General features: G+C 36.1%; 1 protein-coding gene across 5 annotated transcripts in view; it reads left to right on the top strand.

The window, feature by feature from the left end:
- Window positions 1–17,307, top strand: part of PHKA1 (phosphorylase kinase, alpha 1 (muscle)) — a 129,923-nt gene that overhangs the window by 79,213 nt on the left and 33,403 nt on the right. For 3 of the 5 annotated variants that reach the window (XM_011998217.1, XM_011998216.1, XM_011998215.1), the window contains exons 17-21: window positions 2,904–2,982; window positions 6,766–6,932; window positions 9,153–9,329; window positions 10,738–10,829; window positions 11,176–11,315. In XM_011998217.1, the coding sequence (XP_011853607.1) occupies window positions 2,904–2,982; window positions 6,766–6,932; window positions 9,153–9,329; window positions 10,738–10,829; window positions 11,176–11,315 (655 nt within the window). The remainder of the gene's footprint in view (window positions 1–2,903; window positions 2,983–6,765; window positions 6,933–9,152; window positions 9,330–10,737; window positions 10,830–11,175; window positions 11,316–17,307) is intronic. The other 2 variants (XM_011998219.1, XM_011998218.1) reach the window with 1 other exon arrangement.

Genomic DNA, 17,307 nt, shown 5'->3' with positions numbered 1-17,307 from the left:
TTCTTTTCTTTCTTTTATTTACTTTTCTTTCTTTTGATACAGAGTCTCTCTCTGTCACCCAGCCTGGAGTGCAATGGCGCGATCTCAGCTCACTGCAACCTCCACCTTCTGGGTTCCAGTGATTCTCCTGCCTCAGCCTCCCCAGTAGCTGGGATTACAGGGGTGCACCACCATGCCCAGCTAATTTTTTATATTTTTTTAGTAGAGACGGGGTTTCGCCATGTTTGCCAGGCTGGTCTCAAACTCCTTCCACTTCAGTTTTCTAAATTATGCTTGACAAGCATTGCTTAATGTAATTCTTAAAGTATGTAGAAGAAATATTCAAGGCAAGTATATTATAAATGGGCAAAAGTAAGGACCTTAATGGGAGATAAGATTCTATACATAACTTTAATTGGTATAACGCTGATACTAGTAAATAGTGATATATGTATCATGTTTGTATATATAAGACAATGCCTAGAGTAACCATTAAAAAACTTATAGAAGGAGATAACAGTCAAACCCAGTATAGGTAAATCAAAATGACATTTGAAAAAATTTAAAAGTAACCCACAAGAAGGCAGGAAGAAGAAAATAGAGAAATGAAGAACAGAGGTACAAATAGAAAACAATAAAATGGCAGACTTAATCCTAACGTATCAATAATTACTTTAAATTTAAATAGCCTAAATACATCAGTTCAAAAATAACAATATACGTAGACTGAAAAGAAAAGGAAGGAAAAAGATATACCATGTAAACATTAATTTTAAAAAGCAGAAGTAGCTACATTAATATCTGGTGAAGTAGAATTCAGAGTAAAGAAAAAAATAATAAAAATGTTAGGAATGACAAAGGAGATATAGCAACAGAAATAGAGGAGACTTTAAACACTATAAAAGAATACCAACTACAATTTTGTACATCTAGATAAAATTGACAGATTTCCTAGAAAAGTAAGAATACAAGTATAAGCTGAATAGAAACATTTATAAAAGTGTATGAGGAAAACTATAAAACTATTGAAGACAATAAAATATTTTAATTAGTAGAGAGATACACCATGTTCCTAGATGTAAATAGTTAATATTGAGAAATTACTCACTCTCATTATATCAATTCAGGCAATTCCCAATAATAACAAAAACATAAATTTTTACGAACAAGCTGAACCTCGATTTCATATGGAAGAGAAAATGTAAATGAATAACCAAATTTTTAAAAGAAAGTGAAAGATCTATTGTAATTAAAGTAATAATAAAGATAGAATTTCAAATACAGACAAAATGTAAATATAAATACATTTGGGAAAATAATTCATTTAGGCTTGCTACTTTACTTTTCTTTGCAAAAATACATTCTAAATAGATTAAAGAACTAACCGTAAAAAATAAACCTGTGAGAGTCTTAGAAAAAAATATGGGAGATTGGGCGGGGTGGCTCAAGCCTATAATCCCAGCACTTTGGGAGGTCAAGGCGGGCGGATCACTTGAGGTCAGGAGTTTGAGACCACCCTGGCCAACATCATGAAACCTCATCTCTACTAAAGATACAAAAATTAGCCAGGTGTGGTGGCACGTGCCTGTAGTCCCAGCTACTCAGGAGGCTGAGGCAGAAGAATCACTTGAACCCGGGAGGCAGAGGTTGCAGTGAGCTAAGATTGCACCACTGCACTCCAGCCTGAACAACAGAGCCAGACTCCATCTCAAAAAACAAAAACAAAAACAAAAAATATATATATATGAGAGAATATTTTTGTTATCTTAGGTTGAAGAGAGCTGTCCTTTGCAAGACACAAAAATAAAACACTGTCAGATTTAAAAACATGAAAATTAAAATAAATCTTTTATATCAAAAGTACTGTGGATGAGGTTGAAAGAAAAATAATAAACAATAAACTAGATAAAGTATTTGTCATATATATAAGAATGAAAAGGGTAATATCCCCAAAAAACAAAGAACTCTTGAAAGTCAACTGAAAAAAGATAAACTACCTAATGGAAAAATGGGAAAAGGACATGATCAGGCAAGTCATAAAAGAAATACAGATTTTTAGTAAATACATGAAAATATGCATAATCTTATTGGCAATAAAATTAAAGCAATATCTTCTTGTTTTACCTGTCAGATTAAGAAAAATTTAAAAGATCATTGCCCGTTGTTAAAAGTGTAGGAAAAAGTCACTTTCTATACTGTTGATGGAAATATAATTGGCACAACCCTTATAGTGGGCAATTTGGCAATCTCTGTAAATTTACTTAGTGTTTCATTTGCCCTAATAGTTCTACTTGTAAGAATTTAACCTAAGGATATAATAGAATAAGTGCATCAAGATGTTGGTACAACATTACAGTGTTGATTATAATATAAAACAGTCTAAATTTACTAGGAATTATTTTTAGCTATTACAAAGGTTAAGTTAGAAAGCAGATCGTGAAAGAGTATGTGTAGTATGATTCCTTCCACATAAAATCAGATAATTGTTAGCTTTCTAGATATTTTTATGCCTATACACAGACATATATGCCAAGGTTCTTTATATGAGATAATGTCTATAAAACGTTTAGCACAGTGCTTGGCACATAACATTCAACAAGTAGTGGCTACTGGTATTATCAGCATTCAGTAGTCATTCAGTGTTCTGCCATCAGGCACTGTGCTAAGTACTTCTGACAAATAAGATAATGCTGACAAATAAGATAATGCCTTTGAGGAAATCTGTCTATCAGTCATCATCTCTTACCATTTGCCCATTCTTCAGTGTTGTTGGCTCTCAGATGAATTGTTAAAATCAGGGTGGTCAATGAGGAGTGTCTCATTTACTGTAACCACCAGAATGTTGATTTGAAATTATTACAAGATTTCCCCCTACTTCAGAGTTAAAACCACAAAGATTGTTTTAAAATTCTGTTCATTTCAAGATGAAGATGGAACAAGCTTGAATTCAAGTATCCTGGCAGCACTCCGAAAAATGCAAGATGGCTATTTTGGTGGGGCAAGGTAAGTGACCTCTATACACTCTTTAGTGAAATGAAATGAAATTAGGGGGCTGGGTACAGTAGTGGCATACCTGTGGTGCCTTTCTGTGTATGATAGTCCCTCCTTATCTACAATTTCACTTTCCGATATTTCAGTTACCCATGGTCAACCTGTAGTTTGCAAATAGGTGAGTACAGTACAATAGGATATTTTGAGAGAGAAAAAGAGACTGCATTCATATAACTTTTAATATAGTATATTGTTATAATTGTTCTGTTTCATTATTTTAAGCTCTTACTATGCTTAATTTATAAATTAAACTATATCATAGGTATGTATGTATAAGAAAAAACACAGTGTGTGTGTGTGTATACATATATATATATATATATAAAGTTCAGTACTATCTGCAGTTTCAAGAATCCACAAGGGGGGTTTTGGAACATATCCTGTAGGAGTAAGTGGGGACTAACTGTATCTTCAATAACATAATCCCATCCTACTCAGAGGGGCTAACTTTTGATAGACTGAATCAAGGAATTTAATGTTGTAGAGGAAGGTTGGAAGTTTTTCCTACCCTGTTCTTTGCCTAGATCTCAAAGGATCAGAAAACCTGTTTTGTTTTGTTTTTCTAATGCCTATTAGATTATTTGATTCTAGCTGCTTTTCTTTTCTTTTTCCCCCAAGTTTTTATTTTGAAAAATTTCCAGCTTACAGAAATTTGCAAGAATACTGCTGAACACCCATGTACCCTTTTTCAAGATTCACCTATTATTAGCATTTTGTCCCACTGTGCATTCTCTATTTCTTCCCTTCCCTCCCTTCCTGCCGTCCCCCCTTCCTTTCTCTCTTCCTCCCTACGTCCTCCCATATACATATGTATGCATATACACACACATGTACATACTACATATACTATGTGTTATGTATATGTATACACATATATGTACACACATATACACACATGCTTTTTTGCTAAAATAATTAGCCATAGACATCATAACTCTTCAACCCTAAATACTTAAGTTGTTGTTGTTGTTGTTGTTTTTGTCTAAGAACAAGTGCATTCTTACATATAACTGTAATATAATCATCACACTTAGATTGGGAGGCCAAGGCGGGCAGATCACTTGAAGCCAGGAGTTCAAGATTAGTCTGGCCAACATGGCAAAAACCTGTCTCTACAAAAAATATAAAAGTTAGCCAGGCATGCTGGTGCATACCTGTAATCCTAGCTACTCGGGAGGCTGAGACATGAGAATCACTTGAACCTGGGAGGCGGAAGTTGCAGTGAGCCAGGATTGCACCACTGCACTCCAGCCTGGGAGACCATGGAAAACAGTTTCGAGATTTCTCAAACAACTTAAAATAGAACTACCATTCTACCCAGCCATCCCATTACTGGATATATATCCAAAAGAATATAAATCATTATACCATAGAGACACTTACGTGCATATGTTCATCACAGCACTAGACACAATAGCAAAGACAAAGATGGGCATCAACCTAGATGCCCATCTATGGTGGACTTGTTAAAGGAAATGTGGCACGTAATGCACCATGGAATACTACACTGCCATAAAAAAGAACAAAATCATGTCCTTTGCAGCAACATGAATGCATATAGAGGCCATTATCCTAAGCAAATTAACGCTGGAACAGAAAACCAAATACCACATACCACATGTTCTCACTTATAAGTGGGAACTAAACATTGAGTAGACGTGGACACAAAGAAGGAAACAGTAGACACCAGGACCTTCCTGAGGGTGGAGGGCAAGAGGTAGGTGAGGACTACAAAACTACCAATTGGATACTATGCTTACTATGGGTGACGAAATAATTTGTACACCAAACCCCTGTGACACGCAATTTACCCATGTAACAAATCTGCACATGTACCCCTGAGCCTAAAATGAAAGTTGGAAATAAATAAAGTCGAAGGAAAAATAAAAAGTTACCCAATTATCCCAATAATGTTTTATCATGCTGTTTTCCCACCAATCCAGGATCCAATCAGAGATCACATGTTAGCACTTAGTTGTTATATCTCTTTGGTATCTTTGAATCTAGAAGGGTTCTCCAGCCTTTTGTCAATCTTTCGTGACAGTTTTCATTACATTTTTGAAGAATGCAAGTCAGTTATTTTGCAGAATATCTCACAGTTTGGATTTGTCTGGTTGTTTCTCATGATTAGATTTAGGCTATATGTTTTTGGCAGGAATACTACCTGTGTGATGTTGGGTCCTTGTTTTAAATTAGGATCTTTAAGATGGAGAGCACCTTTTCAATGGTTAGGAGAGGCACAAGATGGAAATAAAGATTTTATTACTTACAGGTCCTGCGGGTGGGGTACACAGAATACCTGGAGGCCACACACACTGATGTCAGGGAGTATGTGGAGAGAGAAAAAGAGAGACCCATGGGCCAGTGCCTTTATTGAGGTCCAGGGCATTATCCAAACAGATATTCCTTGGGGAGTTTTAATTGATGGGTTTAAAGCAAGCAGGCATGACTTCCTGGAGGTCACACTGTGACTTGAGAGGTGGTCACTGTGGCATATTGGCATAGTTCATGTAGGATGTGAGGATCAGTAAGGCTAGCCGAATAGATCATATTTAGCTGTCCCTTAGGGAGGTGGTTACCAAGAGGAAGTTGTGTAAGGCAGATATGTGGACTGACCACAGTGAGGAACTGAGGGAGGTGTACAACTGGAAACTGTCAAAGATGACTGAACTCTGCTTCTGGTATGAGAAAGTTAAGCTTATATTCAAAATAGATGCCAGGGAAACATACAATTGTAAGAATTTACTACAGTCCCTTTCAGTGCATCATATCAGGAGGCACATGAGATTTGTTTGTGACGTTATTGGGTGATGATAACCTTGATCACTTGTTTAAGGTGTTGAACCTGGTATCTGCCAGGTTGCTGCATATCCTCTCTCCAACGGTGTTTGATCAAATCATATTAGCTTCCATTGATCCTTGCATGAATTTACTTATTACTAATGGAGTTATTAAATTGTATTTCTATCATTCTGGGTACATTTATTGGTGGAAATTCTTATGTTAAAAAAGAGCTTTCCCTTCCTCCCTTTTATTTTGTAGTTTAGTATCAGCACAGATTCATAGATTATTATTTTATATTATTTTATTCTCCTTACTGTCATCACTGTTGTTCATAGATTATTATTTTATTTAATATGCCATGATCCATTTCTGTCATTATTTCAATATTTTAATTATCCAAGGTGTGGTCACTGATAGCCCCTTCAAGTTGGCCTCTTTAGAAATTTGGTAATGCTGACTTTGCTTTTGGGTTTTGTAATTGTCTTCATAAGTAGGAGACAATATGGCTTACAGTCTACTATAATTTACAAAATTGTCAAGTACCATCCTTTATGTTCCAATGGCCTTTGGGTATTTTTTTTAATGATGTGATGGGTTTGTGATGATTTATCTTCATTCTCTCCAGGCTTCTCCAGTAACCAATGCAAATTTTTACCAGATATTTGGCATAGTTAGCAACGTAATATATGGCAGTAGAAGAGAGCAAAACTGGTCTGCTGGTGGATTGTTAATCCATAATTGTAACCTTTATTAATACAGTCCCCCAGCCATTTAAGATGTATACCATGCCTAGGAGTGCTGTAAAATTTTGTTTTTACAAAATTTATATTAATATATGCACATTAGTAATCCCCCAACAAAACATGTTAGGTGTCCTTTTATCACTAACATTGTGTTGTTTAAAAAGGATCACCCCTGATTTTCTGTTTTCTATCCTCCTGTAATTTTTAGGGTTCAAACAGGTAAATTGTCAGAGTTTTTAACAACATCTTGTTGCACACACTTGAGCTTCATGGACCCTGGACCTGAGGGTAAGCTGTACAGTGAAGATTATGATGACAACTATGATTACCTGGAATCTGCCAACTGGATGAATGATTATGATTCAACCAGTCGTGGTAAGGAGGCTTCATAAAGCACTGGCCTGGCTGGACAAAACTACAAAATATTGTTTAGCACCATCCTTAATAATTTACGCTGCCAGCAGTCTCACAGTGTTCTGTCCTCACTCCTGTTTAATACACCTAGATCTCTACTTTTGTTTGGCTTTACTTTTCCTCCCTCTACTTATCTTTGGTTTCTGGTCTAATATTCCGGTGGTAATTGTGGAGTATGGAGTTGGACTGTCCCTTACTAAGATTGGGGAAGATTCCTCTCCCAGGCATTTGAAGTGACTGGTGATTTTGACATGGGAAGAAGCAGTGGTGAGTGACAGATGTTTAATCAAGTGTGAAGTAGGAAAATAATACATATACAATAGGGCTTTTTGACATTAAAAAGCATAAAAATATGAAATTTAATTAGAGTCCTTTTATATAATATTAGAGGAGCATATCAGAGTCTGTGCGGAGGTCTGTGTAGTTTGAAAAAGGCTATTCAGTATGCCTGTTATTTTCGTAGTACAAATTAGGCAAATACAACTAAGTCAAACTCTAACTGGCTTCTAGGAATACAAAGGTGATATAGTGAGAAAGCACTGCAGGGGCGTGAATTGAAAGTGACTGAGCAACACGACCCTACAGTATTAAAATACTGACTTAGGCAGAGCAGGCATTATGTTGCTTGAATCTCATACAAAGAAGGGCCAATGAGAAAGAATTATTTGTCTAGCCCTCTAAAACATGATTTGCCTGCTTTCATTGTCTGGGTATTTGACTGTTAGCCTGTAACTTAAGGCAGCCAATTTCTTTATCTTAAGAGTGGTATGTTGGAGAAAAGAAAAAAAATAAATTTTCGGTCCTCAGTGAGGTCAGCCAGCACAATCTCATACAATAGGGCAACACATTAGCAGTCAGAAGGACTATTTTCTTTTTTGGGCCTGATATTTACTCACTAAGCACCACTTCATTTATTCTGTATTTGTTTTTGTAGGATCTAAAACAGTTGAATTTCTTTGTTGGAAAAGTACATTAAATACAAGGCTATTTACTGTTATCAATAACAACCAAAGTCATGATGTCTTGGCATAAAATACTTTGAAAATTAAATGAGAAGATCATATATTGAGATTGTTTGCTATTCTATAGGTAGTTGTGATTTTTATCTGTAGTACTCATTCCATTGGATTACTAAAATATATATTTCTAATGATACATATTACTGAATTTGACATCATGGCATTCTGAGCCACTTTCCTACTTCCGGGTTTACTCATCAGTGGTCTCAAAATGAATGTATTTATTGCTTGCCAGCCCTTCTGTGGGTAAAGAGCTTCTCTCCATATTCTTCATAATCCTCCACTCAAGTTTCTAGATTATATTCAAGGTTACAGTCTTTGTCATTAGGATGTCACTGAATATGAACTCCATTCTTACAGCTCTACTAGTTTGCCTTAGTCACGTCAGAACACAGAAAGACATCTGGAGAGATCAGTAAATATCATCAAAAACCAGATGACTCATGACTGATATAGCAGACTTTGGTATTGATCTGAATAGTGTACTTTTCTAACTATAAACATTGTGAATATTCATGTAAAGTCTAAAGTACTAAGCTTCCACAGGATATATGTTGTTTTTCTTTCCATTACCCATACTCAGAGATAATGTTATAGAAGGTGTATGGGGGAAGGGGAGTCCAAGAAGATAGGGACCATATCCATCCTCTTCACCACTGAAATGTCAGTACCTAGTACACTGCCTGGTACACAGCAGCCAACAATATTTGGTGAATAAACAAATGAGGTGACTAGGAAGATTTTTGCCCTTTCCTGGCCCTTCCTCACAAAAGTCCCCTCAGATTAGTGCCACCTGAAGCTCCCTGTTCTGCTCCTCCTCCATCCCTGTCACCATTACCATCACATGCACACACGCAAATACACAGATTGTTAAATGCTTGCTCCAGTATAAAATAAGCTCATACTGCTTTCAAGAACCCTGACCTTTGTCTCAGCAAGTTGAAGAAGAGGTGGGTTCTGGTAAATGGCCATGGTCGCTGGATCTTAAAGTAATGAGGTTATATCATGATCACAAGCTTTTCCTCCATGAGCTAAAAACAACCTACTTCTGGTGCTATGTTGTGAGCACAGGAGCCAATCATTCTCTTTGCTGGGGTAGATTATAAAGTAACTAAAATATTTTCATTCTTTTCTCTTCCCCCTTCCCCCACTAACCTTGCAGCTCGCTGTGGTGATGAAGTTGCTCGTTATTTAGATCACCTTTTGGCGCACACTGCTCCCCATCCTAAACTAGCCTCTACCTCACAGAAGGGAGGGCTAGATCGGTTCCGAGCTGCTGTGCAAACAACCTGCGACTTAATGTCCTTGGTGACCAAGGCCAAGGAACTGCATGTACAGAGTGAGTAATGCTGTGACTCACCAGAGTCAGGCACAGGATGACGTGAAGCCCAGGATGGGGGCGGGCATTGATTACAATGTAAGCAGGAACTTAAGTTTTGTTCACTGCTTTATCCCCAGCATCTCAGACAGCACCTAGAACACATTAGACACTCAAATATTTGTAAAATTCGTGAATTGTGTATAGTTATGCTGCAGGTAGTGCTATGTAGTCTGGTTTAACTGGTAACATGGTAAGAAGAGGCAGAACAAGAGACATGGAGCATATTCAACTATAACATTAAAGTTAAAAATGGTAGAAAGGGCTTTTCCTTTGGGAAAATTACTTCTATGGAATTTTATTGTTGTTCCAGCAATGTAGATCTGTTTTGTCAAATATAATACTCATTCTTTAAAACTTTGCCATTCTCCTCCCCATGGCCACTACCCTCCTTCAGTTGTATTTACAGTGGAGGGTGTCTTCTGCCACACATTGCCAGGAGTAGTCATGGTTCCAAAGAGTGTTCAATGTCTCGATAGTAGCTGGATACGACAGGACAGAAGGGCTCCCTTGGCCACACCTAGAAGACCTGAATGTTAACATTCTACAGATGATGAGAATGACTGAGATGCATGCATTGCTGTCTAAAACTTTATTGACCATTACTAACCAAAGATATTAAACATGAACTTTGGGAATCATTTAACATTTATAATAGGGAAAAGCTTAGCATACCCTTTGAGTATGCTTCCTTGAGAAAGGGCTTATATGAAGAGATGAAATGTATTAAGTTATACTTCTCAGTTGTGAACCAGAAAACTTGAGCTTAATTCCCAGCTCTGCTACTTACTTGCTTGAACAGTTATTTGAGCTCTGTATCTCTCTTTCTGTATCTGTAAAGTGGTGAAAATTACAAATCTTTCCTTAGAGGTAATGGTAAGTATTTCAACAATGAACTGTAAGTAAACAATCTTAGGAATATCTCAACTACATTTTTTTTATTCCCTAGATAGGATTATCCATTCACGTATTGTTAGGGAAATTTAACCACTAACAGCCAGATATTCACCTAGAAAAGTTCGGAAAATATAAAATGCAACTGAGTTCTTTCTATTATATGTCGTATTCCATCAAAGTATCAGTGAACGCACCATTGTGGATTAATTACATTAGTAAATTTAATATCTTACATGTCCAGCTAGTGCTATAATTCTAGAAATTCAATTCAAAATATACTTATTAATTGCACATGATTTAAATTATCTGGTATTCATATTTGTTTTCTTTGATATTACCAAGAAAGAAGAAATTTCTCATTCTTGTTCTATAAAGAATTGACTCACATGTGACTTAATTGTTGGAGTCAATTGTGCATTTCTATTAGTCTCCTAATTATCTAATATTTCCCACAAATGTCATACTTTTGCAGATGTTCACATGTATCTTCCTATGAAGTTATTTCAGGCTTCCCGGCCTTCATTCAATTTACTTGATTCATCTCATTCCCGACAGGAGAACCAGGTAAATTTGCGCAAGAGGTATTTCTATCGGCTTTTTGAAAAACTGCCATCTTTATGGGAAATAATAGAACTAGTCATTATGGTTCTTGTTAGTAGTAACTAGTGGTACGCAAAATGCTATCCTGGTGAACTTTTACATTGGGCAAGTTTGTCTGGTCAGACTTTGGGAAAACTAGATTGCTGTATTATACATCTGGAAGGTTTCATTGTTTTTGCTTTGCCTTTCATTAATATTTAAAGAATTCCTTTGGAAAAGGTTTAGAGGTAAAAAGATGACTCATTCTAGGACATTATTTAAGTTGAGCACTTGTGAACTTAATTTCTTTTCATCATTTCTCAAACTAAAGGTTCCCTCTGTTCGTGTAGAAATACATCTTCCTAGAGACCAGTCTGGGGAGGTTGACTTTAAAGCACTGGTTTTACAGTTCAAGGAGACCTCAAGCTTACAGGAACAAGCTGATATCCTCTATATGCTGTATACTATGAAGTAAGTGGTAGATATCATCAATCTAGTTTAATGTTCATAATCAGAGGAATTACAACATAATAAATAGAGTACAGCTTCTGGAGTTTCGCCGATCTGGATTTGAATATAGTTTAACAACCTACACATCATGTGACTTCAAACCCTCAGTTGTCCTCATTTATAGAATTTGAATTATATATACCTCATAGAGTTATTGTAAAGATTAAGATATAATATCCACGAAGTCTCTAATACAATGCCTGGTACGTGGTGGGTGATCAATAACTGATAAGTATTATTGTCATTAGGCTATTTTTAAGCCTCTATTATTTGGTCGAATGTACAGATAAGGTTTTAACTCAAGAAATGTAAGAATATAAAGGTTTATAGGAAAAAGAAGCTAACATTTTTGTTTGCTATGTGTCAGGCATCCTGCTAGGTAGTTTGTATTAGTACAAACTCGATATGTCCAAATTGAACTCCTCTCTCCTGGACCCCACAAGCCCACACAAAAATAATCTGTTCTGCCTCCTTTTCTATATTCTACTCACCATGAAGAAGCAGGATGGACTTTCTTCCCCTAAACTTGGTTTGGATTTTGAGATAATGGTGACATACACATACCAAGAAGATGTGGAATATTTATTACTCACATAATGAGGCTTTCTGGGAAGAGCAAAGAAGGTTCCCAGCTTGCTCCCAAAAAAGCTTGAGAGCCCAGGGAAAGGAGACTAAATTGGGGGTTTTATAATCATTACAGGATGAACATTCTCACTGGCTTTTAGCTTTCTTTTTTTGTTGTGTCCTTGTTTGGTTTTGGTATCAGGGTAATGCTGGCCTTATAAAATGAGTTTGGAAGAACTCTCCCCTTTTCCTTTTTTTTTTTGAATAGTTTGAAAATAATTAGTATTAGTTCTCTAAACATTTGGTACAGTTCAGCAGTGAAACCATCTGGTCCTGGGCTTCCCTCTGAGGGAAGACTTTATTACTGATTCAATCTCCTTTGTTATTGATCTATTCAGATTTTCTATTTCTTCATACTTCAATCTTGGTAGATTGTATGTGTTCACAAATGTATCCATTTCTTCTAGGTTTTCCTACTTGCTGGCATGTAATTGTTCATAACAGTTTCTAACAATTCTTTGTATTTCTGTGGTATCAGTTATATCTCATCTTCTTTTTTTAATTTTGAGGCGAGGTCTTGCTCTGTTGCCCAGGCTGGAGTGCAGTGGCATGATCACGGCTCACTGCAGCCTTCACTGCCCAGTCTCAAGTGATCCTCCCACCTCAGCCTCCTGAGTAGCTGGTACCACAGGTGTGTGCCACCATGCCCGGCTAAATGTTTTTTTAATTATATATAGAAATGAGGTCTTACTATGTTGCCCAGGCTATATATCTCCTTTTCATCTCTCATTTTATTTATTTGGGTGTTCTTTCTTTTTCTCTTTGTCTAGCCAAAGCTTTGTTGATTTTGTTTATCTTTTCAAAAAAAAAAAATCAGCTCCTCATTTTGTTAATCATTTGTATTGCTTTTTTAGTCTCTATTTTGTTTATTTCCACTCTGATGTTTATTGTTTCTTTCCTTTTACTAATTTTGGGTTTGGTTTGTTCTTGTTTTTCTAGTTCCTTTAGGTGTAACATTATGTTGTTTATTTGAGATCTTTATACTGTTTGATATATGCATTCATTGCTATAAACATCTCTCTTAGAATAGCATTTTCTGTATCCCATATCTTTTGGTATGTTGCATTTCCTTTTCATTTGCCTAAAGAAAATTTTGTAATTTCCCTCTTAATTTGTTCAGTGACCCCCTTGGTTGTTTAGGAGCATGTTTAATTTCCTTGTATTTGTACAGTTTCTGTGGTTTCTCCTGTTATTGATTTCTAATTTTATATCATTGTGATCAGAAAAGATACTTGATATGATTTTGATCTTCTTCAATTCGTTAATACTTGTTTGTGGCCTAATATATAATCTACCCTGCAGAATGTTCCATGTAAAGTTGAGAATAATGTGCATTCTGTAGCTTTTGGATGGAATGTTCTGTAAATATCAATTAGGTCCATTTGGTCTAGTGTACAGTTTAAATCCAATGTTTGTTGATTTTCTGTCTATGTGATCTGTCCATTACTGAAAATGGGCTGTTGAAGGCCCCTACTATTATTGTATTGTGATCTATCTCTCCCTTTAGGTACGTTAATATTTGCTTTATATACTTAGGTGCTCCAATGTTGGGTGCATATACATTTACAATAGTTAAATCCTCTTGCTTAACCGACCCCCCTTATCATTATATAGTGACCTTCTATATCACTTTTTAGTTTTTTACTTAAAGTCTATGTTTTTAAGACAGTCTTGCTCTGTCAGCCAGGCTGGAGTGTAGTGCCATGAATATGGCTCACTGCAGTCTCAAACTCCTGGGCTCAAGTGATTCTCCCACTTCAGTTTCCTGAGTAGCTGGGACCACAGGTGCATGCCACCATGCCCAGCTAATTTTTATTTATTTATTTTATTTATTTATTTATTTTTGCAGAGCTGGCATCTGGCCATGTTGCCCAGGCTGGTCTCAAACTATTGGGCTCAAAGCATCCTCCTGCCTCAGCCTCCCAGAATGCTGGGAGTTACAGGTGTGAGCCACAGCACCTGGCCCTGAAAGTCTGTTTTATCCAAGTAGAGTTACGTCTGTTGTCTTTTGGTTTCCATTTGCATGGAATATCTTTTTTCCATCCACTCACTTTTAGTCCATGTGTGTCCTTACAGGTGGAGCGAGTCTCTTTTAAGCAGCATATAGTTGGTTCTTGCTTTTTTTATTCATTAAGCTACTCTGCTTTTTAATGGGATAACTTAATCAATTCACATTAAAGGTAATTATTGGTAGGTAAGGACTTACTACTGCCATGTAATTAATTGTTTTCCAGTTGTTTTGTAGAGTCCTTCCGTCCTTCCCCCCTCCTTCTTTCCTTCCTTCCCCCCTCCTTCTTTCCTTCCTTCCCCCCTCCTTCTTTCCTTCCTTCCTTTCTTTTTTATTTCTTTCTTGCTATCTGTCTTTATAGCTAAGTGATTTTCCTTCATAATTGTTTTGATTTTTTGCTTTTTATTTTTACCATATCTATTATATGTTTTTGCATTGTGCTTACCATGAGGCTTACAAAAAGTCTTAACAATTTAACTGTGATTACAATAAAAGAGAAGAAAAAAACTCTTTAACTCCACCTCCCAACATTTTGAGTTTTTGATGTCACAATTTATAATTTTTATATTGCATATCCCTTAACAAATTATTGTAGTTACTGTTTTTAATAGTTTTGTCTTTTAACCTTCATACTAAAGATGTAATTTACACACCATCATTAGATTAATAGAGTATTCATATGACTGTGTACTCAGTGACATATATTTTCAGATGTTTTCATATTACTCATTAATGTCTTTTTCTTTCATCTCGAAGAACTCCCTTTAGCATTTCTTGTAAAACAGGTCTGATGGTTATGTATTTCCTCAGCTTTTGTTTGTCTGGAAAAGTCTATATCTTCTTCATTTCTGAAGTATTCTTGGCCGGCAGTTTTTTCCCTTCAGCATGTTGAATACCTCATCTCACTGTCTCCTGGCGTATAAGATTTCTGCTGAGAAGTCTGCTGTTAGGCTTATTAAGATTCCCTTGTCATCACACACTTTGGCCTGTTGTGGGGTGGGGGGAGTGGGGAGGGATAGCATTAGGAGATATACCTAATGTAAATGACGAGTTAATGGGTGCAGCACACCAACATGGCACATGTATACATATGTAACAAACCTGCACGTTGTGCACATGTACCCTAGAACTTAAAGTATAAAAAGCAAAAAAGATTCCCTTGTATGTTATTTGCTTCTTTTTTCTCACTGCTTTCAGGATTCTCTCTTTGTCTTTGATCTTCGACATTTTTATTATAATAGGTTGTGACATAGTCTTATTTGGAGTAGAATTTATTTTCAAATATTTATCTTCCTATTGAACATGTCTAAAATCAAATTCACTGTCTTTACCACAAACCTACTGCTATTGTCTTTCCTGACTCTATTCTTGTTATCATCATTCCTTCAAGTAACCCAGACTTGAAATTGTGTCATTATCTTCAATTCCTCCTCATCCCCTGCCTCCCGCTACAGTATTAGCACTACCATAGGGAATCATTGGCCAAATCTAAATCCTCTATGATTTGACTTTCAACCTTTATTTACCATTACTCTTCCCTTACAATGTGAATGCTGTCACCAAAACAGTCTATTTATCATACTCAAAACACAGCCTCTACATGTCTACCTTCATACCTTGATTCTTATTTTTTCCTCTGCCTAGAATACTCTCCTTAACCACACTCCATTTCTACCTTTTGCATATCTCTCTGTCAAGGCCTAGGTCATCTGTCACCCACATGAAACTTTCTCCAATCTCTAGTAGTAAAAATAAACTTCCACTGATTCTGAGATCTCATAGCACTTTTTTCATATCTTTAAAATTTGACAATGTCAGACTTAGAGAAAAGTTGTGAGGATAGTACAATAAAAATTCTGGATAGCCCTCATCCACATTCATCAGATGTTTCCACTGAGCTTTTAATCTCTCTCTGTTTCACATTGATACCATCATCTATACTCAATCACACACACATATATTATTTTTTTCTGAACCATTTGAGAATAAGTGGCAGACATGATCCCCATCTAACCCTAAATAATTCAGTGTTCATTTCCAAAAAATTAGGAACTCTCCTACATAAGCACAGTATAATTGCCAATGTCAGGGAATTGTTTAACATTAAACCAATACTATTAACTATCTACAGATACTGTTAAGATTTGTCATATAGCCCAATAGTGTCTTTATAGCAAAAGAACATCTAAAATCATGCATTTTATTGAGTTCTCATGTGTCTTGAGTCTCCATTTATCTGAAACAGTTCCTGAGTCTTCATTTTTCATGTTATTAACATTTGTGAAAATACAAACCAGTTATTTTGCAGAATGTCCCTCAATTTCAGTTTATGTGATATTTCCTCATGATTAAATTCAGATTATACATTACTAACATAATGCCAAGTTCTTTTCCATGTGTCATATCATAGTGTTGATTAGTCCCATTGCTGATACTATAAACTTTGATCACTTGGTTTGATCATTTGGTTAAGGTAGATTCTTCCATGTACCTACACCATAAAGTTATTATGTCACCTTTTGAAATTAAAAAAGTATCTTGTAGAGATGTACTTTAAGACTATGTAAATATACTGTTACTCTTCAAACTTTCGCTCACTGATTTTTTCATCCATTAATGACTTCCTATAGCACATTTTATTTCGCTTTTTTAATTTAATATATTGAATAGATATATTCCCATGGTTCAAAAATTTTCAAGTACAAAAGAATATACAGTGAAAGAGTAAAATGTCTTTCTCCCATCTCTGTTCCCCCAGATACCCAGTTCCCCTTCTCATGAGCAGTCGTCGTGTGTGTGTGTGTGTGTGTCTGTGTGTGTGTGTGTGTGTGTGTGTGTGTGTGTCCTCCCATGGACATTTATGGTTACGTAGGTAAACACAGACATATATGTGGATACTTTTACCCCTATTTATCCAAAAGGTAGCATAGTATATGCACGGCTCTGTACCTTGCTTTCTTTCACTAAAACTATGTATCTTGATAATCACTACATATATATTCCAATTATCTGTTGCTTCATAACAAATCACTCTGAAACTCAGTAGCTTAAAATAACAAAAATTTAAAATTTTTAAAATTATCTTTCACAGTTCTGGGACTTGCCTGTGTTCAGCCAGGCAGTTCTCACCTGAGATCTCTCATTTAGTTTTGGTCAACAATGTCTGGGGCTGGAATCTTCACAATGCTTGCTCACTCATATGTCTAGGGGTTGGTACTGACTGTTGGCTAGAACCTCAGCTGAGGTTATATACAGCTGGTATACCGCAGATGACCTCCTCATATGTCTCCCCACATCTTCACAGCATGATGACTAGGTTCT

Source organism: Mandrillus leucophaeus, unplaced genomic scaffold (genome assembly GCF_000951045.1).
Source record: "Mandrillus leucophaeus isolate KB7577 unplaced genomic scaffold, Mleu.le_1.0 Scaffold561, whole genome shotgun sequence".
NCBI classification, from domain to species: domain Eukaryota; kingdom Metazoa; phylum Chordata; class Mammalia; order Primates; family Cercopithecidae; genus Mandrillus; species Mandrillus leucophaeus.
The sequence above is the reverse complement of the archived record's forward strand: the minus strand, read 5'-3'. Positions and strand labels throughout refer to the sequence as shown.